This window comes from Schistocerca gregaria, chromosome 8 (genome assembly GCF_023897955.1).
Source record: "Schistocerca gregaria isolate iqSchGreg1 chromosome 8, iqSchGreg1.2, whole genome shotgun sequence".
In the NCBI taxonomy this organism is placed as follows: Eukaryota; Metazoa; Arthropoda; class Insecta; order Orthoptera; family Acrididae; genus Schistocerca; species Schistocerca gregaria.
In genome coordinates this window covers 373,075,422-373,103,138 of record NC_064927.1, presented here as the reverse complement: position 1 = coordinate 373,103,138, position 27,717 = coordinate 373,075,422, and the positions used below count along the sequence as shown (strand labels likewise).

The 27,717-nt window shown below is 42.6% G+C and overlaps 1 protein-coding gene across 1 annotated transcript in view; it reads right to left on the bottom strand.

Moving 5' to 3' along the window:
• The window catches only part of LOC126285199 (uncharacterized), a 120,875-nt gene that overhangs the window by 47,814 nt on the left and 45,344 nt on the right, over positions 1-27,717 (bottom strand). Inside the window, exons 6-7 of the mRNA XM_049984505.1 lie at positions 19,309-19,507; positions 2,250-2,393 (exon numbers count right to left, since the gene is read on the bottom strand). Of these exons, the coding sequence (XP_049840462.1) occupies positions 2,250-2,393; positions 19,309-19,507 (343 nt within the window). The remainder of the gene's footprint in view (positions 1-2,249; positions 2,394-19,308; positions 19,508-27,717) is intronic.

Sequence of the window (27,717 nt, the reverse complement as noted above, 5' to 3'; positions counted from 1 at the left end):
ACCTGAGCACTGTCATACCGATTTAAATAACGTGACAGAATATATTATTAATGATTAATTTCTCTCTTATTTTTATGTGTTGTGTTCCATAAACTAACGATACTTCAAAGAGCAGGTGGAATACTTTTACGTTTTTAACTCCATAACCCCTTTGAAGAGTCTTATCATTTTGATGACTGTATTTGCAAATACCACAGAAGCCACTGTCCAAAATTTTCAGAAATGCTGAATGAAATGGACAATTTAAATTAATCACGAGTCATCTGAGTCAATTTCTAGTTCGCTTATTATCCATTACTGATGGTCGCTAAGAAATATGGACAGAACTGCACTGAACAGTGTTAACACGGTTAGATGTTGGGACTTTCAGGCCATACGGCTGGCAACAGTCAGGTTGGTAATCCACTGCTGCTGGGTGCGTCACCAGACATGTCTCCGCTGGTCACTGGGGCTCAGTTCGAAGCCGGATTCATCAACGAAGACAATTCTACTCCAGTCAATGAGATTAAAGGCCGAGGGCCTGCCTGGAGGCGCCCCTGACAGCGGTGGGACACCAAGCTGAGTGTCGCCCGCCACACGGCCTAACGGCCGGAGTGATGGTCTGGGGAGCCATTTCCTTTCACCGTAGGATCCCTTTGGATGTTCCTGTGGCACCCTTACAGCACAGAGGAAAGTCAACGACATTCTACGCCCGCTTTGTTGCCCATACTTGGCTTAAATTTCACCAAGATAATGCCCGCCCTCACACGGCTAGAGTTTCCATATTTGTCTTCGTGCTTACCAATGCCTCGTCCAGGAAAGACGCCTAATTGAGAAGGTTTGGAGCATTATGGGCAAGGCCCTGCAATCGTCTCAGGATTTTGACGGTCCAGTGCTCCAGTTGGACAAAATTTTTCAGAATACGCCTCAAGAGAACATCCGACAACTCTACGAATCAATGCCAAGCCGAATAACTGCTCGCACAAAGTCCAGAAGTGGACCAACGCGCAATTTTGCTGAATTTGTGAAGCTCTTTCTCTTAAATAAATCATGCAATTTTTTTAAAAAATCGCAAAAATTAGTTTGGCTGTACATGCACATCACGTCTACCGATTTCTGTCAGATTCGGATTATTCCTTTTTGGAGCTTGATCACTTTTTTTCTCTTAGAGTGCACGTTGCAAGAACTAAGATACAGTTTAAAAATTTCCTTCTTATACATGAAGGGAAACGAATTTATTTATTTAGAATCAAAGACGCAATTGAAATCAATTGGTCATTTGACAAATGTATTCCATTGTGCTAGAATACAGGCGCTTCAAAAATAGCAATGATGAATCGTTATTTCCACAGTTCCTTATAGCAAGCGTTACATTGAAAAATATTTTTTTTCAGCAGTTAATAGAGCAGATATCGTATTTTGTAACATCTACATGTGTCCGACCTTGTTTAGTATGCGTTACTCCAATATGTGTGTTGTGAATGCAGTATTGCTACCGAAACAACGTTGGGTAGCGGCTGAAGGTTAGGAAGAAAGTAAGGTAATGTAAGAACACAGATACAGTTAGTGAAGCATACAAAATTGCCCACGTTTTGAAGATGACATCGTACGTGTTCCTGTAGAGTAGATAAACGTCAACAGTGAATGTGGGAACCAAATCGAATGTAGGTCTGAAAGTTAGTTATGACAGTACAAACATAATTTACGTTTTGAGAAGAAAACAGTGCATATGAAACGGAAGAAACAGCTGATGAATTTTTGTGTTGAGGATTGATGCAAACAGCTTCTGTATGACGAAAAAAGAAATAAGCAGTGGACTGGAGTATTTTTGGTAACTATAATCGCAACTAAAGTTCAAAAGTATGTGAGGAGAAAAGTTGACAATTAATGAATATTACTAATACAAACTTGTGGCAGTGACATGACTCTTACTAACAAAAACATTAGAGAATTTCGCAGTTGACAATACAGATTGGATGTTATGAGTTATCATGAAAGACAAGGAAACAATTTATCTAGGGACAGGCTTAGTTGGAGGAGTGTAAGATTTAACCTGGACTGAAATAGTAATACAACGAAAACGGGAGGAACATGCTACTCTACGGATGGACGGTAGATCTAACGTAAAAGTACTTGAATGAATTTCAGGACATACAAAGAGACAGCAAAAACGAAACTACACTAAAGCAACGTATAAGGAGTTGTTTGAGGTTGGCTCTAATCAGTAGGATAAGTGGAACGACTGATGTCATATAGTAACGGGAGCTTACCTTATAGAGAAGCAGCGCCGTGGCCTGTAGAAAGTGCAGTAAAAAGACTACTGCTGTGTGATGCAAGGCCTGTATATTTGTATCAGCCGGTGGAAAATGGAGTGGTTTATATTGCTTTCTCATAGTGAACAGGAGATAACGTGGCTGCACGAGAGTAGCGTGTCACAGATACTAATTGTTTTGCTGTCTCATCGTGAAGATAAGGTTACTTATCGAGCAGCACGACAGTAGCGTCATTAGTCGTTCTTCCGGCGAATTTCCAAAATATCAACGGCTGTTAGTAGCGCTCAGGAGGAGTCGGGATGCTTGTATTACAAATCTTATGAGACAAACTACGCCGACTAAGGGATATACTCGCACAGGTTGTCCATAAATTCTTGCTATCATTTCAGAAAATGAAAACTATTAGAGAAAAATGGTTTGTTATAAAACATTTAGAAGCACTAAAAGTTTTTTTTTGCTTTGTACTTTGTTGCAGATTTGTCTTCGAGTGCATCAAAATGGCGATAACCATAAGGTGCAAAGTGTCATCTGGTAGCCAGAGTCCAAAATTGCGACAATGATACTGCGGAATTATCGAAGCCAGTATGGGAGGGCACCACTGAAAAAAGCTAGCAAAATGAAATGTTTCAAAAACCTTAAAGCGACAGGCAGTGCAAAAGACCTTTCACGAAGTAGATGTCCCCCTGTGTCTCAAGCACGTGTCAACACAGCGCAAGCAGCATTTCATCGCAACCTTCGGAAGGCAGTAAGTCGTGCATCACTCTAATTACAAGAGAAAAGATCAACTGCTCATAAAGTGTTGCATATGCGGTGCCAAGTATAACTCGTTCAAGCATTGCAGCAAAGCTATCGTCCTCTGCGATAAGCATTCGCGTGTTCCATCCTGGACTTCATAGATGCTGACAGTGACTAGTACCTGAAAAAGTGCCTAAAACACGCAACACATGTGAACATATTCTTGACAGCCCGGAGCTTAAGGTTGAAGAAATCGTTTACGCAGAAGAATAGTACAAACATACTTTTGTTTGACCAACGGATACACTCCCGTTTGGGCGATATAGTAATAAGCGTCCCAGACGTAAGAGAAACAACGGGAAGATTTGAAAGAAAATAAATCACGAGGTCCGGATGGAATCCCAGTTCGGATTTACAAAGAGTACACTGCGGCATTGGCTGCTTACTTAGCTTGCATTTATCGCGAATCTCTCGACCAGTGCAAAGCCCAAAGCGACTGGAAAAAAGTGCGGGTGACTCCTGTTTATAAAAAGGATAAAAGAACGGGCCCACAAGATTACAGACCAATAGCTTCAACAGTGGTTTGCTGCAGAATTCTAGAACGTATTCTGAATTCGTATCTAATGAATTTCCTAGAGACCGAAAAGCTTATGTTCACGAATCAGTACGGTTGTAGAAAGCATGGCTCGCCTGAAATTCAGCTAGCACTCTTCTCACATGATATATTGCGAAGTGAGAATGAAGAGCAACAGGCAACTTCCATATTCCTAAATGTCCGCAAAGCATTTGACGCGATGCCCCACTGCAGACTGTTAAAGAAGGTACTAACGTACGAGGAAGGTTCCCAGCTATCTGAGTGGCTCGAAGACTTCTAGAGTAATAGAAACCAATAAGTTGTCCTCGACGGCGTGTTCATCAGAAACAGGGTAACGTCAGGAGTGCCTCAGGGAAGTGAGATAGGACAGCTGTTATTTTCGATATGCATAAATGATTTGGCCGCAATCAGCGTTTTTTCACTGATGCTGCTGTGGTGTCCGAGGAGGCGTCGTCATTGACTGATTGTGGGATGATACAAGGTGACTTAGGCAAAATATGTAATTGGTGTGATAAATGGCAGCTGCCTCTGAATGTAGATAAATGTAAGTTAATGTGAATCAGTAGGAAAAACAAACCCTTAATGTTCGGACGCTGCGTTAGTATTGCTCTCATTGACACAGGCACGTCACGTAAATATCTGGGAGTAACGTTGCCAAGCTATATGAAATGGAACGAGCATGTGAAGATTGTGATAGGGGCGGTGAATTGTCGACTTTGGGTAATCGGGAGCAGTTTAGGAAAGTTTGATTCCCGTGGAGATGGCATATTGGATGCTATTGCGACCTATTCTTGAGTACTGATCGATTATTTGGGATCCGCACCAGGTCGTTTTGAAAGAAGACGTCGAAGCAATTCAGAGACGGCCTGCTACATTTGTTGACATGATGGTGCTACGGAGATGTTTTGGAAACTCAAATGCGACATCCCTTTAGTGGAGGCGACGTTCCTTTCGAGGAACACTACAGAGAAAATTGAGAGGACCTGCATTTGAAGTTAACTGCCAACCTACATTTCATGTAGGGACTACCAAGATAAGATACGAGAAATTTGGGGCTGATACGGCGGCATATGGTAGTTGTTTTTCCCGCTCTACAAATGGTTAAAATGACTCTAAGCACTATGGGTCATCAGTGTCGTAGACTCAGAACTACTTAAACCTAACTAACCTAACGACAGAGGCGGCCGAAGTGGCCGAGCCGTTCTGAGCGCTACAGTCTGGAACCGCGCGACCGCTACAGTCGCAGGTTTGAATCCTGCCTCGGGCATGGATGTGTGTGATGTCCTTTGGTTAGTTAGATTTAAGTAGGTCTAAGTTCTAGGGGACTGATGACCTCAGAAGTTAAGTCCCATAGTGCTCAGAGCCATTTGAACCTAAGGACATCACACACATCCATGCCCGAGGCAGGATTCGAATCTGCGACCGTAGCAGCAGTGCGGTTCCGGACTGAAGCGCCTAGAACCGCTGGGCCACAGCGGCCGGCTTTCCTCCTCTCTCTCTATCTGCGAGTTGAACAGGAAAGGAAACGACTAGTCTTGGTATAAGAGTATGAGTGTCGCTGTAGCTGCAGATTGTTTGACTACTATATGGCATAAAGTCCATTTTCCTTCATAGAGAAAACACTGACGAGAAATGCTTGCCAGGACATGATCGAAAAGTTCCTCGTACCACAGATCGGAAAGCTGCAGTCATCCACCATCTTCCTGCGTGAAGATGCACACCGCTCAGGAGTTGGAACACAGGGGGGTGTGCTCGATGTCTCATTTTCACAGAGGTGTATGCGTCGGGGTAGTCTCCTCACATGGCCCCGTGCTCTCCCGACGTCACGCCGTTACACTTCCTTTTGTGGTATCACGTCAAGTATTACGTGCACACAACAGCTTTCAGTCACATTGCTATCATTCGTGCGGAAATCAATGAAGCAACCAGAACTGTTGATACTTCAATGCTGACCCGTACACGAGTACACTGGCAGAACACGAACATCGCCCTGATGCTGAGCGGCGAATGGCACGCACATTAAAATTCTCTCATAACAGAAAAAACCTTGGAGAGCTGCTAAACGTTTCAGAACAAACCACGATCTCATATAGTCTCTAAGTTACTGTTTTTTGAAATTATAGCTGGACTTTATGGAAACCTTGTACGTACTTCGAAAGACGACAAAATTTTTAACTGTCCGTGGTTGTCCAGGGCTGCTCTCCATATCCACACACGTATTTCACTTGTCATCCACAATTCTCCTCATCCCGAAGTACCTCAGCACATCGTCGTCGGCTCGCTCTTATCACTGTGATAAATGCTGTTTAAGACCCAGGAAGGATGCTGAATGCAGAAATAATTTCAACCTCCCCTGAGATTTTAAGGTGGACAGAATGCCTCAAACTACTGAAGGATATTTGAGTTGGGATTTGATGTCTTCCAACACAGTATTTCAGCGTCAGTAATAGTACTAAATGCACGACAAATGTCTTGAAACATTATGCTTGGTCTTAGTGTCCCAACAGCTATCTTGGATAAGTTAATAGAATAGCAAAAGATTAGAACAAAGGCAGTATGTATTAGACAGCGTTTTTGAAGACCACTGTTGAAAAAAATCTTTAATATTTTGAGTTAGTGGACTGTACTGAAGCCTTGGATGGAAATATGCACAGGGGGCGTTCAATATGTAATGAAACACTTTTCTTGACCAGTTTCGGTTTAAAAAATAAAGAATTTGTTGTGGGATATCTTGGAATACCCCGCTTCCACCCCTTTAGGTTTATGACATTTCCAGCCTTCAGAATGACGTGCGACACGGAGGTGCGTTCCGAGCAGAGAGCCGTCATCGAGTTCCTATTGGCCGAAAACCGGAGCATCACAGATATTCATAGGCTACGGAAACCTGGCAGTGAACAAAATCACGATGAGTCGTTGGGCGAGGCGTATTTCATCACCGCAACATGGTCGCTCCAACCTGTCCGTACTCCTGAGTTCCTGCCGGCTGCATACAACTGTCTCTCCTTGGGACGTGCGGACACACTTACTTGAGTTCATAAGGTGGCATTTTATTGTAAAAACTGGACAGAAATAAATAACGATTCATAAGTGGGAAATTCAGGGTGACATGAAAGGAGGACTGAAATATCAGTCGCAGTGGGAAACGGCTTTGGTGAAAACACTCATTGATCCACTTAGTATTGGCCAGTGAATTAAATGTGTTACCTGACGTAATAAATAACATAAGAGAAATACTTCTGCAAGCAATCGAAGATTTCCTTAAATGTTCATAAAATTCAAGAGATAGATAGGGAAACTAGTTTACTAATAATTAATGAAAATAATGACATCCAAAAATAATACCAGATGATATGTATGTAGGACTTGGGACATATGAATAAAGGAAAACGGAAGACTACAGCAGTTTAAGAGAAAGTGATTAAAATCGGTGAAACTGTTAGACAAAAACAAACTGTGAGTCGCTTAATTACACGAAATTTTGTGCTGAGTATAGCAACTACCAGAACGGGCAAATTGGTACAGCTTTATTACAGTACAAGAAAGATGACAGAAGAGGCGCAAAATACTACAAGTAAATCAGGCTCCTCACCATGATGCACTACACGCTCAAAAGTTGAACTAAGTTTGAAAAGAAGCGGGAACGATGTATCTACACACTGAAAACATTCACACATGAAGAATGAAAACTGTATTTTTACAAAAATAGTGTACATTTCTTTTGGAGTGACCCTCGTAATCACTACACAAACAGTCAGGACAGCAACCCAGATGTTAGCGTTAGTAGGATGGGCTTCAATCCAGTGACTCGCTGACCAGTCTGGTTTGGCAGCAGAAGACAGCTAAAGGAAGGCCAAAGTTTTAAATTCAACGTTTCAGAAATCGTTCATGCAGGAGAATCGCACAAACGTACCGTCGTTTGACCATCGTATGGATGACATATTAATAAGCATCCCTGGCGTAGAGTAACAACTGAGAGAGTTGAAAACGTATAAGTCGCCATGTCTCGATGGAATCCCATTTCCGTTTTACAAAGAGTACTCTACGTCATTGGCCCCTTACATAGTTAGAAAATTATCGCGAATCTCTCTACCAGCGCAAAGTGTCAAGCGACTGTAAAAAAGTGTAGGTAACTCCTACATATGAGAAGGGTAAGAGAACGAGCCCGCAAAATAATCGACCAGTATCCTTAACCTCGATTTGCTGCGGAATACTAGAAAGTATTCTGAATTCCAGAAAAATAAATTTCCTAGAGTCCGAGAATCTTATGTTCACTAATCAGTACGGTTTTAGAAACCATCGCTAGTGTGAAACCCAGCTTGATCTTTTTTCACGTGATATACTACGTACTATGGATGAAGGGCAACAGGAAAACTCCATATTTCTAGATTTCCTGAAACCGTTCGATGCGGTACCCCACTGCAGACTGTTAAGGAAGGTGCATACTGAATAGGCTCCCACATATCTGACTAGGTCGAAGACTCCCTAAGTAATAGAACCCAGTATGTTGTCCTCGGTTTATTGGGAGAATTTCAGTGAAGTGTAGTTCATCTGTAAAGGAGGCCGCATAAAGGACGCTAGTGCGACCTAGTCTTGAGTACTGCTCTAGTGTTTGGGGTCTGGAGTGAGTCTGATTAAAGGCAGACATCGAATCAATTCAGAGACGAACTGTAGGATTTATTGCTGGTAGGTTCGAACAATTAGCAAGCGTTTCGGAAATGTTTTGGGAACTCAAATGGGAATTCCGGGAGTAGAGGTGACGTTCTTTTCGAGAAACACTACTGACGAAATTTACAGGACCGGCATTTGAAGCTGACAGCAGAAAGCTCCTACCGCGGCTAACATACATTTCGCTTAAGGACCACGAAGATAAGATAAAAGAAATTAGGTCTCATACGGAGGCAAACGGATAGTCGTTATTCTCTTGCTCTATTTGCGAGTGGAACAGCAAAGGATATGACTAGTTGTAGTACAGTGTACATTTCGCCACACACCGTACGGTGGCTTGCGGAGTATGTATGTAAATGTAAATGTAGAAGTAGATGTAGATAAGCCGTATTGTATGACAGAAATATGCTGCTTGATGGCGTTAAAACACTTTAGATTAAGCTGTTAAGTAGGCTTGTAAAGAACAATTACTATAAATGTATGGTTCAAAATAGCTATATTTTATGCAAGTGTAAACTATAATGAAGTTCCTTGATTACATTCTTAAACCTAATGCTTCAAATATTATTTTAGTGGTATAAATGCATCAGTTAAATGCAGTTCTTTAATTATTTTGTTTGATTGTAATTGGCTTTGTCTGATTGTATTATCTGCAATCAAGGAAAGTAATTAACGGAAACTAGTTCCCCGAGATGGATCCCAGAAGAAAATGCATCATCAGCCAATATAGTTTACCAAAGTGAAGGTAGCAAAAGCGTCATTACAGAGGACGGAGAGAAAAAACTTCTGTGATCATAAAACATACAGAAAACGGTTAGTGAACATAAATAAAGCAGGAAAGAATGAACTTAGAGAAGACATCATAAGCGCAACAAATGCAAAGACGATAAGACATGGGAAACTAATGAAGTAAAACGGTGTAAAATCAAAGCGAATGAGAAATAAAAAGTAATATGTCCAAAAAGAAAAAATTACAAATTGCAAAGGATGAACTGTAATTTTTGGAGCAGTATATGATAAGGGTGACATATTTCTCAAGCATAAACGAATAGGCATGGCAAGTATTTGTCATAATGTTTTTACACAGTTTTTGTGTGGTACGCAAAATAAACAGATCTAATCATTCTCATATGCATCTGCATTAACAACGAAAGATAGAAGTGAGGAATAGTATTATAGCGGAGAATAGTGCCATAATTATTAATGCTAGGGAACAAGCAGAAGAGCGGCCAGAGTGGCCGAGCGGTTCTAGGAGCTTCAGTCTGGAACCGCGCGACCACTACGGTCGTAGGTTCGAATCCTGCCTCGGGCTTGGATGTGTGTAATGTCCTTGGGTTAGTTATGTTTAAGTAGTTCTAAGTTCTAGGGGACTGATGACCTCAGAAGTTAAGTCCCATAGTGCTCAGAGCCTTTTGAACAATTTTTGAACAAGCAGAAGAACAATATTGCTGTCTAGGAAGCAACATTCAGCAGTAAGGAGGAAGTCAGGAACTGACAACCACAGGCGAAGAAAGCTTTTTCTTTTCGTTTTTTTTTTAATTGATCGTGAGCTGTCCCACGCCACCACATTGTAAAAATACAAAATAAATTTTTGCGACGGTACCCACTTAATCTTCTCATTGCACACTGAATTTAATAAAAAATATAATACTCTTGGCCATATCGAAGTCCAGAACAACTATTCCTATAGCCTAGAACCAAGCGACTGAACCATTGAAAAATCTGTAGTTTTTCAGTTGGTTTATAAGCAATGACTTGGTTCTATGATTCAAATGGCTCTAAGCATTATGGGACTTAACATCTGAGGTCATCAGTCCCCTAGACTTAGAACTACGTAAACCTAACTAACCTAAGGACATCACACACAACCACGCCCGAGGCAGGATTCGAACCTGCCACCGTAGCAGCCGCGTGGTTCCGGACTGAAGTGCCTAGAACCGTTCGGCCACAGCGGCCGGCCAATGACTTGATACTAATGTTAATTACGCATTTATTAATTTTAGTAGTAACACTTGCATAATTGCAGTGATTTTTATATACTAATTTTAAAAAAACAGTATGAATAGTATTTTGTTCAGTGTTGTGAGTGCCTCAAGTAAGTAGAGTTATAAAGGTGTCAAAGAAGTAGCGTAACTGTATAGTAATGCAACAAAAAATATAAAGAGAAAGAAGAACATTAATATGTCATACGGTATCAAGGTAATAACGAAAGGAATCTCTCAAATGCTGAGCAAGGTTCTACTGAGTGTACAGAAGAAATCTGGCAATTACAAAGGCTATGCCATGCCTCCTTTGCTGTATGTGGAACATAACTCACTTAAATACGACTTATTCAAAAGAGAAGACAAGTATCCAGAAATGTTTAACAGCTTTAAAAGTTAAAAACAAATTAAAAATAAGAGATTATGCGATTTTACCGGTATAACGTTGAGAAAGCATACGAAAACGCCACATAGGTACGTTACTTATATAGTGTGCATAATCTAAAGCGGATCTTAGACGGCCATATTGCCATACAAAAGCAATGTACAATATTACTGAAGTTCCCCCTAAACTGCTCAATAAAAACGTACAATAATATGATGCAATACTTAGTAAGTTACGAAGTGTTGGCTGATCAAAATGCTGCTGCTGTAGTAACTACTCTACTTCGTTGCAGACAGAAGTAACACAGAAGTGGCATACGTAGCGCCAAATATTCAGTCTCCGACTGTTGAAGTTCAATGAGATAAATGACTGCCAGAACTTATTACTCATTGGTGATGCAACGTATGAAACTTTACTGGAAATGGGATCATAAAGCGAAACCTTACAATGAGATAGGTAATTCCACTATGTCATCGCTTATCTAGTACGCAAGACTTGAAATTTACAAGCTTACTTTCACTTGAAAGTATTGTAGCAATACTTATGAAACTTTATCATGCCGTAATACGTGATATAAACGATTGTATTGGTGTAAGTAATATGCATATAGACGTACGGTATATAAATATTTATTTTAATACAAAAAGTATACATTTTAAATCATAAATTATAAACGAAACACTTTTTTAACGAAGTTGAAAGCGTTTTACAAAAATTTTGCAAACTAATCCGCTGCATTCTAAGCATGCAAGTTTGCAGTGACTTAAAGAAAAAAAGCGAAATGGATGACGTTGTACCGCACATAGGTGTAGTTGAGGCAAACTGATTTGCCTCCATAGAATTTCTGCGCAAATTTCAGAACTGCCACTCTTACCGAATGACATTAATTGTCTTATTCATGGGTACCTGTTGCCCTACAGACATGTTGTCAAGCTCCAGCGACAATGCTCTGGTAATTTGCATGGAGTCTCTCATTTCTGTAGGCGCCGACGGAGTAAATAAAGAATGTCCTCTTGTGCTGATAGTTCTCTCTGCCTCTTGGCAGGAGTAATTAAATTCCCGCATTCTGAGTTTCGTTGTTTTCACTGATCTAATTAGAGATCCTTTACGTAATAAGTTTTAACAAAAAGGATAAAGTATCTTGGCAAGACAAAGATTGTTAATACTGCTTGCATGAAGTTTGCTGACCTAGAGTATTTTATAACTTGACATGTGTTGTCATTAACTGATGTGTTTTTTTCGTGTCTAGGATAAATCCACTGTAAAAATATTTACGCAAGCCTTCGTGCTCTTTTAACGAATCCGTCGCGCTGACTGAGCTGACCACATTCTTGCCCAGAAGGAAATTCATCTTCTCAAAACAAAACGTTGTGGTTCCAATGTTCCTTCAGTGCCTGCACCACTTTTCTTTGAATTCAGTGAACTTAGCTCCTGATATTCCTTCTTCAAGAATTAATTATTTTAAAAGCTATAGAATACTGTTTCCTACATTTCGTGAGCTACAACTCTTAACAAACATTCTTAGTTTTCCATCTTTAGTACTGTCTTTCTTAACATCTCATAGTGCTGCCAATGATTCGTACACTAATATGATATTTCTTTTCGTTTTGAGCACATTTTCAACATAACGTACACAAAGAAACCTAGAGGCTATACTACAACAAAGCGTTTGACAGACTGGTAAAGATATTGTCAATAATGCCCATAGACTGGAAATACTATATGTCAGGTAGCGTAATATATTTCAATACCTTTTGATCTGCTGAATGTCATGGCACAACCTCTCATCGTTAAACACACACATTCAGTATTAACGAATGTCACGAAATGTTGTGCCACCGATATCCAGAATGTTGTCTAGTGGTCCTCATGATGACGTCAGTCTAAAGTGGCGTAAGCAAGTAATTTTTGCTCTGTTGCCTCTGGTGAGAATGGACGCCATGGTTTCCACGGATATCGATAGCAGTTGTTTGAGTGGCGTGTATAACGTGAACAGAGGCACATATGTATAAAATGTTGTGTTGTGGTTACCAGGGCAAAGTAATCAACAGTAGTGTCAACTAAACATATTTCCTTTCCTGGTCTTAACAAGAATGAAAGCCAATCTCCAATGTGATGTGCATCGACGATAGCCGACTGAAGATGTCTTAAATGAACGATGCAATTTCCATGGAGACGACTGTAGCTGTTGCTAATCGTCGACACCCACGAATTAATTTTTCAGCTACCACGCATCTGATATGTATTCATGTGCTCCGCTGATATGCGATCCTCAGATCGCTGCGTGCCACAAGCTTCCACTTGACTCTGTGACGCAGCTATTTTGATGTGTTGTATTAATATCTTCAATGTTCTAATCATCAGGGTGACAAGAAGAACCTCATAAAAATGTTACAAAATTCGTATGTATGACCTACATACAAAACTAAACTCTATCATAGTCAAGTAGTTATAGCCACGAGGGCAAAGGGGATGGACAAGCAGCAAAATAGTACTTCCTGGCAGATTAAAACTGTGTGCCGGACTGAGACTCGAACTCTGGACCTTTGCCTTTCGCGGGCAAGTGCTCTACCAACTTTTTTTTTCGATGACCTTTACAAAATAAAATATTGCTGGGAAACGTAAATAAGTGGACTTTTTTTCAGAATGGTGTAACAATAACAAACATAAACTGCTTCTAGCATTTTTTTAAATATATAAGACGATGACTTTTATAAAATAAATTTTTTGTGGGAAACGTAAATAAGTGGACTTTTTTTTACATAATAGTGAAAAAAATATCCTGCTTCTGTCAGTACAAAACAATAAAGGTCCACGTTCCTCTTTTAGGCGCGTACCTCGCTAATCCCGTTATACCTCGCTTGGTGTCGGGTACGTCTTCACGTGTGTTTGTGGATCCTCTCCACTGTCCTGGTCCTTTCTTGTTCTGATACTTATAGAAAATAATTACATTCTCCTACCCAGGACACCCCAACTGGGTGGGGGATCAAGCAAGGCACTCCCTGAAAAATTTGCATAATATGTTCGATATCTCGGATGTCTCATAAGCTGTGAGTGATGTTCCCGCAGTAAGGCCCAGAAGTTGAGCACATTCTTACTGTCGTCTCGGAAAAGATAACGCACAGTCAAACCTCGAATCCAAGTCTCTGCGTTTGTCTTTGTTCGGGGATAGTATGTCCTACCTGGGAGAAGTAGTGTGCGTGGTTCTATTGTATGCGGCCCCACCTGAAGGAGGAGGGCGATCATTTTTTTTACCAAACACCATACGTCTGCCGAAGGTCCGCATATCAGGCGATGCTCCTTTGTGTCTATAACATTGCACTGCGGACACAGTGGCTCGTCCGCCATAAGAATTGTATGCAACCTGGAACTAGTCACGTATTTCCCATTTACCATCTGATACCACAATATCAAGGTGTGGATGGTGCACTGTACGCCATACCACTGACCACGTAACTGTTGGTTGGCGGCGCTCTGCGGCATTATTCGGCCGTCGTCGAGTCAAGATGTGAAATATATCACGTGCCGTTGCCGTCCTGGTAGTCGGTAGTTCCATATGTACATAACTTTGTTCCACAAAAAAGGTTCGGATGTGGGCAAGCGATGGTGAGATGTGAGCCACCGCTACCGGAGTCGAACAAGAAGGTGGAGCGAGTTCGTCTATCAAGGTGCCCGTCAGACTTGTCTGGTATCGTGTCCACATCTTTATCATTGTGGTTACATAAATAGCCACTGCTCGGTCGCGAACGTGGACTATTCCAAGACCTCCAAGACTACGAGGAGGGAGGGGGGTTTCGTATCCTACCTTAAAAAGCAAACCTGTGCTCACAAAATATCCTAGTTCCGCCAGGATTCGGCGGGCCAACACCACCGGCATAGGAAGAACTTGTGCCAGGTGGGGGATGCGAGAGGCCAGATAAGTGTTGGCAAAGGTGACCCGTTGTATCATATCCAGTGCCCTTAACCTGTGACTTCGGACACCCGCACGAATTGTTTGCAGAAGATGTCTGTAACTCAGTGCCGCGGTGCGTCGAACGTCTGTAGTGAAGATAATTCCTAGACATTTCATCTTGTTGATCGGCTGTAATGGTGTTACACTTCCTGTAGGGAGTCCTCTCCCGATGTTCATCGCTCCCGACTTTGCCATGTTCCGACGACTTCCCGTAGCCATACAATACAAATTAATCTAATGCAAGGCCGCTCTTGCCTCGTCGCCTGACCGTGCTAAAAACACTAGGTCATGTGCGTACGTTCGGCATATAAACTTGTTGTGCCTTATCGTCATTCCTTGGAGTCGATTCCGGAGCCCGCAGAGCAGCGGCTCGACAGCGATGGCATACAATATCGTTGACAGCGGGCACCCTTGTCTGACCGATCGTAGATGGTGATGGGCTCCATTGATGAGCACTTTCGATGCGGCTCCGTGGAGTAGTCTCTTGACGACGGTGACAAAACTTTACGGAAACTTCATATTCGTCATCACGTCCGTGAGATAAGAATGACTCAGCCTGTCAAATGCGCGATCGAAGTCTATCGATACCAATACACCCCGGAGATGACATGTTGATGCCAGTGCGATAACATCGCGGTAGTCGCTGAGTGCCGTTTGTATGTTGCTATCTCCTCCTACCTGGGTTTGGTCGAGTGAAATCACTTGGCGTATTACGCGTTTAAAGCGTGCTGCAAGTATCCGGGCGTAGATCTTGTAGTCGCAATTAAGAAGTGTCAGTGGCCGGTAGGTCTGTATCCCTGTGCCGCCAGATGGTTTGTGGATGGGGATGATCATTCCTTCCACGAAGGACGGTGGAAGAGGCATGTTGGGAGACATCAATTCGCAGTACATGGCAGTCCATCGTGGAGTCCTGAGTTCTTTAAATGTACGATAGAACTCTAACGGAAACCCGTCGGGCCCCAGCGATTTGTGCGCCGCTCCCTTATCAATCGCTTTCTTTACGTCGTCAACTGTGATTTCACCTGTTGACTCCAGGTTGGCCGACTCGTCGAGAAACGCGGAGAGCGTTCGTCGGACCTCATGAAAGGCTACCTGATCGTGTTCCGCTTCTTCATAGAGATGACCGTAGTGTTCCACGAAAGCGTTGGCAATATCTTTTTGCGTTGTCATGCTGCGACCATCTGGCAGTACGATCGTCTGTACTAAGGTTCTGCGGTTACGTTGTTTTTCTCTGATAACGTGATACATCGACGGTGATTCTCCATGGACTCGTTAAAAGGCCCTTGCACAGATTGCGACACCCTCCAGACGGCGGCGCCTTATAGAAATTATTTGGGCCTGTGCTCCTTTTATACCGGCAGGACGCTCCTGTGAAGGTGCTTGTACAGAAAATTCGCGGAGCATCGTGAAATATAATTCCGTCGTGTGTCGCCTCCACATCATCTGCTCTCTTCCGTATGCAATTAACGCTCGGCGCAATGCAGGCTTAACGCATACCAGCCACCACTGCAACGTCGTCGGATATGTCGGGAGGCGTCGTTCACACACGTGCCAAGCGTCTTCGACTAAGCGTCTGCACTCAGGTTCCCTGAGATGTGCTGTATTCAGTTTCCAAACACTGCGACTCCTCCACACTTGTTGACGACTCAGGGAGACGGTGCATATATATGCTATGTGATCTGAAAAGGCGACAGGCCACAATTCCGTATCGAGGATCGCAGGCTCGAGAGGACGTGTTACGTAAATGCGATCGAGACGACTTGCAGAGTGACTCGTGACGTAGGTGTATCCACGTCTGTCGCCATGTATCTTCTCCCATGTATCAATGAAATTCATGTCCTGTATGAGTTGCCGCAACTCCGGGCATGAAATATAATGCGGGTGTTGATCTTTTGGTGCGAGCACGCAGTTGAAGTCGCCTCCAAATAAGACATGTTCATACCGACCTAAGAATAGTGTTGCAATCTCCTCTGCGTAAAATCGGGATCGGTCGCGCCGTCTGTCGGACCCCGACGGTGCGTAAATGTTAACGACCCGTACTCCCAGCACTGGGAGCGCCAGTCCTCGCGCTGACGGCAGGTACACCACGTCCTCGGCTACCATGCCGCTACGTAGAAGTATCACTGTTCCGCTGCCGCCGTCGGTAGTAAGTGTAATGTACGTATCGTATTCATAGAGGTCGGGGAAGCTCTCAACACATACTTCCTGCAGCAGCACGGTGTCGACGTCTAACGCATGCAACATGTCTCGTAATAATTGCAACTTGACAGGCGTTCTGATCGTATTAATATTAATAGAGACAGTTCGATACGCCTGCTGCTGTTCCTCAGTGCGTAAAGCGGACATGCACGCTTATGTTAATTTGTGTGCTGCTGCCCTGTGACATGCTGTCTGTGCGTCAGTCTGCATCTTCTGCATGGTTAACATCCGGTGGACGCAGCACTTGCGGGTGCGTCGTCGGTGTGTGCGTCAGTATCGGATTCGTCGGCCCAGTTCCTGTGCTGGAGGTCCAGCTCCCGTCGTGTTTCTCCGGCCGGGCTGACCGAAGGCGGTGGCTTTGCTGCTGTGGGTGGAGGGACTGTATTCAACCCCTGTCTAGCATGATTCGCGTCGTACTGGTCTGTGGGAGGTAGAACCTCCCGTTGCGCATCCGGATGCACTGTATCGACGTTACATCCAAGTCCATCTGACGTGGACTGTAGTAAGAAGGTATCCGACGGCGCTATCCGTCGTTTCTTGTGGCACTTCGGCGATCGTTGTTTGCGCCTGTGCGCCTCCGTATCCGAGTGCGGAAGTGACTCCCGGTGCTCAGGGACGAAAGCAGCTGTCGGCACAACAGGAGGATCAATTTCCATATCTCCTATCGATCCTTTCCGCTCGGTTAAGGGCGTCGTCGGCGCCGGAGCGGCAGAGGTGTGCGTCGTTTCGTCACTGGAGGCGGTCTCTGCTGCAGTCGGTTGCCGTAAACTGTCAGGATTCTGTAGCTGGTCATTCTTCGGGATGGGATCTGTTCGAAATGCGTCCGCATACGTTAGTGGCAGCGACGTCAACGTGGACGGACGCACGGGTTCGCCGTTTGGAATTTGCACTATACTCCGCTGCATACATTCGGAACGGACGTGGCCCTCTTTCCCGCAGCCTGAGCATGTTTTGGGTTGTCCATCCTAGATGACTATAGCTCTGCATCCGCCGATGAACAAGTACGATGGTACATGTTGTGTCAGTTCTATTCTAATTTGACGCACCCCATTGAGAACGGGGTAAATCGTGAAGTTGGACCATTTTTCCTGAACGAGGCTGAGCACTCTTCCATACGGGCGTAAGGCGTCAATGACCAAGTCAGACGGAACCTCGAAGGGAAGTTCGAAAATGCGTATGTTTCGTAAGCCCAGTCCTGCGTGATCAATAGTTACTTCTCCAACATGTCCATCAGAGTGACGTAATTTGAGTCCATGTTCAGTATCTCGGATGATTCTTTCACATACTGCGTTGTTAATTGGAGAGGTGGATTCCGATAAGTTCGTTGTAGTCAAGTTGAACTTCGTCTCGTAGGAACCTTTCTATTTCGTAGGCTTTCGGTCTGGCATATTCATTCGAAAAACTAATCTTGAGAGTCGACTTTCGGTATGCATGTGCCATTCTACATTGAGTCGTCTAAACGCACGAGTACGCCGAAGAGGTAAACAACTGCGCTAGCGCGAACTTCTCCGGCAGGGACGTAAACAGACGTCCGTGCCGTAGCACCGCCGAAGGCAGACTGCTGAGCTACCCGAGTACGCCTCAAGCCCCGTACTCACAGCTTTACTTCTGCCAGTACCTCGTCTCCTACCTTCCAAACTTTACAGATGCTCCCCTGCGAACTTTCATATCAGCGCACACTCCGCTGCATAGTGAAAATCTCATTCTGAAAACATCCCCCCAGGCTGTGGTTAAGCCATGTCTCCGCAGTATCCTTTCTTTCAGGAGTGCTAGTTCTGCAGGGTTCGCAGGAGAGGTTTTGTAAAGTTTGGAAGGTAGGAGACGAGGTACTGGCAGAAGTAAAGCTGTGAGTACGGGGTGTGAGTCGTGCTCCGGTAGCTCAGTTGATAGCCGGCACGGTAGTTCAGCGTGTTCGGTCAGAGGGTTACGTGCCCTCTGTAATAAAAAAACTGAGTTAATCGATCAACAACAAACTTCAATGGATGTCTTACGACGCCATCCCCGAGCAGATGCGACGATCAAAAGCGAACACATTTGATGTAGAGCACTTGCCCGCGACAGGCAAAGGTCCCGAGTTCGAGTCTTGGTCTTGCAAACAGTTTTAATCTGCCAGGAAGTTTCATATCAGCGCACACTCCGCTGCAGAGTGAAAATCTCATTCTAGAATGACGCTTTTAAATGTCCCATTTCCTGGAAAAGTTCATTGTTTCCTATTTGGTAATAGGCACCTTTCTTGTGAATGACTAGTAAGTAGAGATATCAGCACTGCAGCTGCAGGATATCGTTCAGAATGTAATGCAACTTGTCGGGTAGGGCAGGACAGAAGTCGATGCGATCCGAGGCAGCACTTTGTAAGGCAATCCGTTGCACTATCAATCATTGCGATACAGTTTCGAATCTTCCATGCACAGCGCAGCTAGCTTCCCATATCTGCTTCATTCTTTTTTCGTGGTCTTCTTTCTCTTTTGTTCATGTTGTGAAGACGTCTTTGCTGTGATTAGCCTGTAGAGTGTCCTGAGAGCCACGACAGCGACTATAAGCACCAGGAGTGCTCCAGACAGCAGCAGTGCAGCGACGTCCAGCAGGAGGTACTGGTACCAGCTGAGGTCGAGGGCGGCGCTGCGCAGGTGGGGGGCTCCCCGGTGCCTCAGCACGTACTCTGTCCAGTAGACGGCCGTCTCCACAGCGCTCTCTGGACGGTCCCAGAACAGGCGGGAGCGCAGCTCCGCTTTCTCGCGGTACCTGCAAACAGGCAAGTTCTATGCAATAGCTATGAAGGCTTACAAAATTTGTTAGGGAGAATCGACATTTACACCGATTCCACAGATTTTATCAAGTTTTATTAGGTTTGAATTTTATGACTGATTTTAAACTAACTTCCTGATGAGCTAAACACTTGGAATTATATAGTTCGGAACTGAGTGACAATGCAACGTTAACTCACTTTTTTGTCGGTGTAGGCGGTAGGGGTGGAGGTGGCGGCGAATAAAGATTGTAGTGCCTGACAACTCGGCTGTCCTACTGACACAGCATGTTGTGCGGGTAGTATCAGAACGCGTTCCAGTTGGTGTATGAGTGTGCGGTCATGAATGAGCGGACAGAGGGGGAAAGAGGAGATGGATACCATTTTGTTTCTGCCTGTCTGTACAGTATGAATTTCGCTGTTGGTTTTAGACTAACTTCCTAGATTGGGAATTTCAAACACAGCTCCTAATTGGATGAAAATGCAGTATTAACTTGCTTCCTTGTTAGTGTGTTCGTTTGTTAGTGGCAGCAAGGGTGAATCCAATTTTCTTATGCCTGACATCTCATATACACTGCCAACTTGTGTATTGTGTTGGTTGTATCAGAATGTGGTTTGGGCCATATGAGAAGAGATGGGTTATGCTAAGCAAAGAAAGAGGAGGTAGAAGAGAGTGATATCACCTTCTTATCTGTCTGCCTGTCTGTTTGGTTCCAATTTTGCAGCTAATTTTAAACTAACTTCCCAGTGAGCTACAGACTTGAAACTGCCAACGTAGCTGAGAACTGGATGATACTGGAATATCACCTCGCTTTCATCTCTAGTAAAGGGCGGAGGGTACTTTGTGTACCACAGCTAGTCTCCGTTTTCCTGTTCCAGTCGTTAATGGTTCGTTGGAATAACGATTCCTGGTAAGCATCCGTGTCATCTCACATATCTCTAATATTTTCGCTTTGATCTTTTCGGGAGATATGCATAAAAGAAAACAATAGCATAAGAGGAAACAAGAGGTGACTAAAAACAGAAATAAGCCTGAAATTGACTCCATTTCTCTAATGTAATCTCATCGAAATGTCTGAAATCGGCTGAAAAATTATCATACACCCAAGTGTACGAATCAGAAATATTTATTTAAATGAAAATGAATTTTTAATATGTCAAGCTTTCAAATCAAACTAAAATGTATAAAATACTTACTCCTTGCTCCTTATAGATTTCTAACCAGATATAGACAGTACTGAAAATTTACGACTGTATATTTTTAATAGGTATGAACATACTTGTAAGATTTAGAATGAAAAACATTGGGCACTTGCAACACATCACTGATGCATGAGTAGTTCACTTCATTACTATTACACTGTTTACTAACTGATGCATTAACAATTTACCTCCTTCCTCTGTTTTAAATCTTAAAAGCGTTTTTATAGCTATTTAAATTTCACAATCACTATTTTTCAGGACCGTCTGTAAGTGGCTAGAAATATACATTAGGGTAGGAGATATTATTTTATACTTGTAAGTCCGATTTAAAAACGTGAATAGATTTTTATTTAAGTAATTGTGTATGACACAGGTTACCATACAAGCAGTATTCAGAATTGTCGTTCAGTGAGAAACTGTAAAACAAAACATGAACGAATGTTGTTAAAATAAATGTAAGTATTTGAAGCCTTTCATCCCTGGCCACATGTGGTATAACAAGATCCTTGAATGAAATGACGGACTTCAAAAATCCAAATTTATTTTCCAATTTCACTACGGTACTCCTAGAATAAAAGATACATAACATGACAGTCATTTGACTCTAGCCCTAGAAATATCATAGAAATATGTAAAATAAATCATTTATATCATGATGTATTCAGTAATATTGTAACAGGTGCTCAATTTGTAATGTAATTCATCCACCTACATCTGCAGGAGACATGTAAAAAATCGACAAATCGAAAGTCAAATCGAAACCAATTGTATGAGTATTTCGACAGCCATCTTGTCCACTGCACTACAGAACTGTTTGTGATCGCGTTTCCATGTTACTGCTATGTTCGTGACAATTTGTGAACAGTGACCAAGAGAGCCACGGAAATGGAAACACACCAGCACATCACAACGAGACTGCCACGCCAGAAGAACAAAGTGAGTGACCGTTACAAAACATTTTCGTGCAAACATCAATCCATCTTCCAAAGTGATATCGCCTCTTACTAAGTTTCCTCTTCTTCCACAGGATGACCACAGCATTTACGAAAAGACTATGTAACATCAGAATGGCCTTATTGTAAAGTTGTTTTGTAATTGCCATTTAGCCTGAAGATGAGGTATTCCCTCCAAAAATGTCACTAAATAAATAAGTAATGCAATAGTTGACGCCGGCCGGAGTGGCCGAGCAGTTCTAGGTGCTACAGTCTGGAACCTCTCGACCGCTACGGTCGCAGGTTCGAATCCTGCCTCGGGCATGGATGTGTGTGATGCCCTTATTTTATTTAGGTTTAAGTAGTTCGAAGCTCTAGGGGACTGATTACCTCAGAAGTTAAGTCCCATAGTGCTCAGAGCTGTTTGAACCAACAGTTGACAAAGTTTGTGACTGGTAGCGGTAATTTAAAAATCAGTTAGACAAATGTATATATATGTTATAGAACTCCTAAACACCTTCTGAAATTAGGAGCTTCTTCCACACAACTGTGATGACTTTCACACACTCTGTTTGCTCTACTGTCTCATCAGTGCATACAGTCTGTCAAATCTCTCCACGACATCAAAACAAGACAGTGGAAACACTCTTTCCCATGGGAGTAACTATTTCTGTTCTAGTCCATCAAATAGCTGATTACTTTTGGAACGATATTGTTCGTTAAATCAGAGAAATGAATCAAATCTTCAACTTCAAGACGTCAACGATCTATCTACCTAAATATAATATGGTCCCTCTTCCTTTCAACTGCAAAAAACCATGTAATTGTTATACATGTATCACACACAGTCTCAATATAATATTCATAAAAACCAAAACAGTCTATAAGCTGTAATAGGTACATGTCAACAAAAGTTCACACTATCAATGATAAGCTTGGGATAACATTATATTAATATACATACAAATTATATTCTCTATTCTTAATAGGAAGAAATCAACTAGATTCCTTTTCTGATTAAGAGAAGTCGATATAGATCCACGCTATACAGAATATTATATTTCTGATTCCCAAGCAACAACTACTCGTGTTATTTGCACACTGAGGTAAAAATTGACTGTATTCTCATATAGGCTATCCTGTTTAATTTAGTTCAATAGTCTGAAGTTTCATAGCACCATGAATAGGAAAACTGAATTTGAACTGAATTTTACAAAATCAGCTATATAGTTCTAGTGTTGATGGTGTCCTATGACATTGCTGAGGCAGTATGAATGGTATAAGAAGAACTGTAATTTGTCCTGGTATGCCACAGATCATTTATTATATGAGCCGTGAAAGATATTATCAAAAACATTATAAGGTACGCTGGAGACCTAACTGAAATGTACTGCCTGACAAAAAAGTTAAGCAACCAGAAGGTGAAGAAGATAAAGAAACAAAATTTCCCTAGTTGATAGGGTATCTTATGAGCCAAAATTACAAAGAACTAGGCAGTATGAGCCCACTTATCAATAAGTCGTTTCAGCCCTCTGACCTGGGTACAATCACTGATTCAATTGGGAAGGGTGTCATATAGTCGTTGTATTCTCTCCTGAGGCTAGTTGGTCCACAACTGGTGTAATTGGTACTTGATGTCCTGAATATTGACACTGGGACAGAGTGAATGTCCGAGATGATGCCACACATGCTTTGTTGGGGACGGATGTGGGGATCTTGATGGTCACGGGAAAAACTCAAAGTTATGCAGACGCTTTATAGAAACCCTTGGCATATGTGGACTAGCGTTGTCCTGTTGCAAAATGGCATGGCAATACTTTCGCATGTGAGGTAAGACATGGAGACACACGACATTCGCGACTACCAGTCGTGGCCTTAGCAACACTGCTGTACATCTCCAAAACCTTGCGAGAACGGCTCCTCTCTCCAGTCAACGTCATTCTCATCAACAATGGTGATCAGGGCTAGGGCAAAACCACGATTCATCGCTGAGCACAGCGCGACGCCATTCATCAGCTGTCCCTGCTTGCCGGTCAAGGCTCCACTCCAGAAGCAGCCTTTTGTGCTGAGGTCTTAACGGAAGCCTACACAACAAACGTATTAGGAAGTTGCTGAGAAAGCAGAGAATATTGCACAGGCGTTTCAAACGTAATCACTACCCCGCTAACAAAACGAAATTATGGGAAAGGAAAGCAGTTGTCAATAGGTCAATGAGAGACTCTTTTAATGAATTTGAAAGAAATATTATCTGCAGATTCTATAAATAACCCCAAAAAATATTGGTCGTACGTAAAATCTATGAACGCTAGAAGTAATTCAGTACCTGTTCCTGCTGACAGTACGGGTAATGTAATGGATGATGATAAACAGAAGGCCAAAATTCTAAACCTAATTTTCAAAAACTCATTTACAGTAGAGGATTGCAGAATCAGTGCCCCTTTCAATTATCAAACAAACGCAAGGATGGCTGACATAGTGTTTAGTGTCTCTGGGATTGTAAAACTGTTAAGATCCTTAGACGCCAGGAAGGCATCTGGCCCAGACGCATCCCCGTAATATTATATGTTGACTGTGCTACAAAGATAGAACCATTCTTATCCATCATCTATCAGAGATCATTCGATCAGCGGAAAGTTCCACGGGACGGGAGGAAGGCCCAGGTCATAGCAGTCTATACAAACGGTAGAAAATCGGATGCACACAATTACCGGCCAATTTCACTGACATCGATTTGTTGTAGAATCATGGAACACCTTTCTAGACTCTGAGAAGATCATCTGTAGAAACCAGCACGATTTTAGGAAACAGCAGTCATGCCCTCTTTGTGCATGATGTACAACAGGCTCTAGATACCGGCTCCCAGGTTGATGCCATATTTCTCGACTTTCGAAAGGCGTTCGACTCAGTTCCGCACTGTCGCTTGCTCCAAAAAGTGCGCGCTTACGGTCCATACAATGACATACGCGGTTGGATAGAAAGTTTTCTAACAGGCAGAGAGTAGTATGTCGTCTTGAATGGGGTGACTTCTCCAGAAACAAGCGTAATTTCTGGTATGCCCCAGGGCTTTTTACGATTTACATAAACGATCCGGTTGATGGTGTTGACAGGGGCATTAGACTGTTTGGCGATGATGCTGTAGTCTGCAGGAAAGTAGTATCACACGAAAGTTGTGAACAAATCAATGAGAATTTGCAGAAAATCAATGAGTGGTGTAATGACAGGCATTTATGTCTCAATTAGTGTAACCTACTGCGTATAACGAGACGAAAATCGCCATTAATGTGCGAGTACAAAATAAATGCCCAATCTTTGGAAGCTGTAACATCAGTCAAGTATCTGGGTGTGACTATTCGAAATGACCTCAAATGGAATGATCAGATTACGTAAGTAACGGGCAAGGTGAACTCTAGACTGCGGATTATTGGTAGAGTCCTGAAGCGAAGGAAATTGCTAACAATACGTTTGTCCGTCCAGTCTTAAAGTAGTGTTCATCTGAATGGCACCCTTACCAGTTGGGTCTCATTCAAGAGACTGAAAAGGTCCAAAGAAGAGCGTCAAGATTAATGAGTGGTACATTTAGCCGTCGCGAGAGCGTTACAAATCTCATAGAAATTTTGAAGTGGGACACACTTGCAGATAGACGACGCGCTAAACGGAAGGGGCTGCTCACTAAATTCCGAAATCCGATCTTGGCCGAGGATGTAGAGCATATACTATTACCACCCATTTTCAAATCGTGCAACAATGATCACCATTCAGAGATAAGGGACATTAGAGCTCGTACTGAGGCGTTCAGACATTCGTTTTTCCCTCGTGCGAACCGCAAGTGGAACAGGGGGCGGGGGGGGGGGGGGGGGGGATGGAAGGGAGATATGACTTTGGCCCGAATTGCGCCCTCCGCCACACACCGCTCGGTGGCTAGCGGAGTATATATGTAGATATAGATGGGATGGTAATTCACTAGGCCGGCTGCTGTTAGTTTCCCAACAAAAATACAAGATGACAGAGCAGACAGCCGGATACTGCACTGCCAGTGGGAAAGGAATGTGTGAGGTTGCAGTGGTTAATCCTAATCAATTGTTATTTTATCCGTGTTGGTTCTTGTGAACTCTGAGGCCGTTAATGGTAGTTGGTGAATGACGCAATCAGCCAAAAATACTTTTTCGGTGTTTTAATTTAGTGACATAACCGTTTTCGGACTACCATGCTCATCTTCAGATGAATAATCTTTTCAGTTACATCTATGAAACCAGCCACAATTGCTTTTTAAATACTTTATTTTAGTTCCATAACAGGTTTAGAGCTAACACGTCCATCTTCAGATGGCTAATATTTTCAGATACATCCGTGTAATATCGATAATCCTGCTAATTGACTGGTACGGTGTCTTATTACCCGTGAACTCTGTAAGCTTGTTCTTATTTATGTCATTATATTTTTATCTAAAATTCATCACAAGAGCGCATCAGAAGTATGTCACCTACCTATTTCCTTTTTAATAGTCTAACTTTGGCCAAGTTTTCAATTTATTGTATTTTATTACTATAATGACTTATACACCTGATAAGCCTCATACAGACTTTACCAGTTTATTGTTTTTCTTATACCACATCTTACAATTATATGACAGAAGAATAAGTGTACACCTACAGTGCGACATCTGGCGAGCTTAAGACAAAAATATTTTGTGGCTATTGTACTGCAGTTTGTTATGGGGAGCAGCGTTTTTAGTATACACCATATCTTATACATGCGGGACGGTGCTAAGCTGATTTTGTTTTTATCTTTTGACGATGCCACTACAGCTCCATTGTGTTACTACATATTTTTAAAACAAGTACACCTTGTCAAACTGTACTGGGTAGAAAGAAACAATCGAGAACGCAGAGCTGGTTTTATGAAGACTGTAGCAGGAAGATAGAAGAAATAAATGAGGCAAGAAAAAGAATGCTACAGAGGTGAACTAGAGGTGCTTTAGAAGAATACAAGTAGAAGATAAGGGAAGCAGATAAGGAATGTGGGAGGAAAAAGAGAGAACTTAAAAAACTGGTGGATTGATAAGTTAGAAAAGAGAAATACTGCTTAAGAAACAAGGAAATTCTATATGAGGGTTAAAGATATAAACAAAGGATTCCAACCCAGAGCAGTTTTCTGTAAAAATAAGGAGGGAAATCTGATTGGAGGAAAAGAGTAGATTTTAGACAGATGGGTTGAGTATTTTAGTGAACTACTGAATGCAGAATCGGATAATGAAGGTGGGGTAGATGCCGGTATGGCAGAAGAGGTAGAGCTGGAAGTAAACAGAGATGAAGAGCACCAGGGATCAGTAGCAGAACCCGCACTAGAAGAAGTTAAAGTTAATATCAAGACTCTTAAGGGGAGCCGGAGGTGCTCAAATCCTAAAAAAATTACAATTTTTTTTTGCTACCGAAAATTAATTGGAACATTCCTCTTTAATGTAAACTTTGAATTATTGTTCTACTCGCCCTAGAAGTGGAATTATTATCATTTTCCCCCACGCCTGCAGAGGAAATAGGAGGCCGCTGAATGCATCTAACAGCCTCTCGTGACTTCCTGGCGAACTGCTTGGGATTTTCTCGGCATGTTACGCATACAGCGAGTGTGCAAGGGTTGGCTACAATGTTTTCTGTGACAAATGAAGCGCTAAGAGCGCGGAACCTCATCTCTCAGCTGTTTACCGTTTCGAATTAGTTCAGTGTTGCGCCTGTTGTTGGTAGTATTATACTTCTTGTGTAAAGCTTTGTTCTGGTTACGATGCCACGTTTTAGTAACCCTGTATATAAGAAGAGGAAGAACGTAGGAAAAAGAAAATTAACACTAATACCAAGTTGCAATACAACAATTACTGAAACAGTGCGTTCTTGTGCTAAGCAACACATGGCCAGCCATAGCCCTGTGACATCTTCTAGCAAGAAGCTGACTGGTGGAAGTGACAGGTTTCGTGAATATGTTAGTTACAGTGATGATATTAACGAAGTACTGAATATTGGATTATTATCGTCTGTGCTGAAAGAAAGTGTTCTGTGCAAAATGTGTTCAAGTGTAGGAGTGAG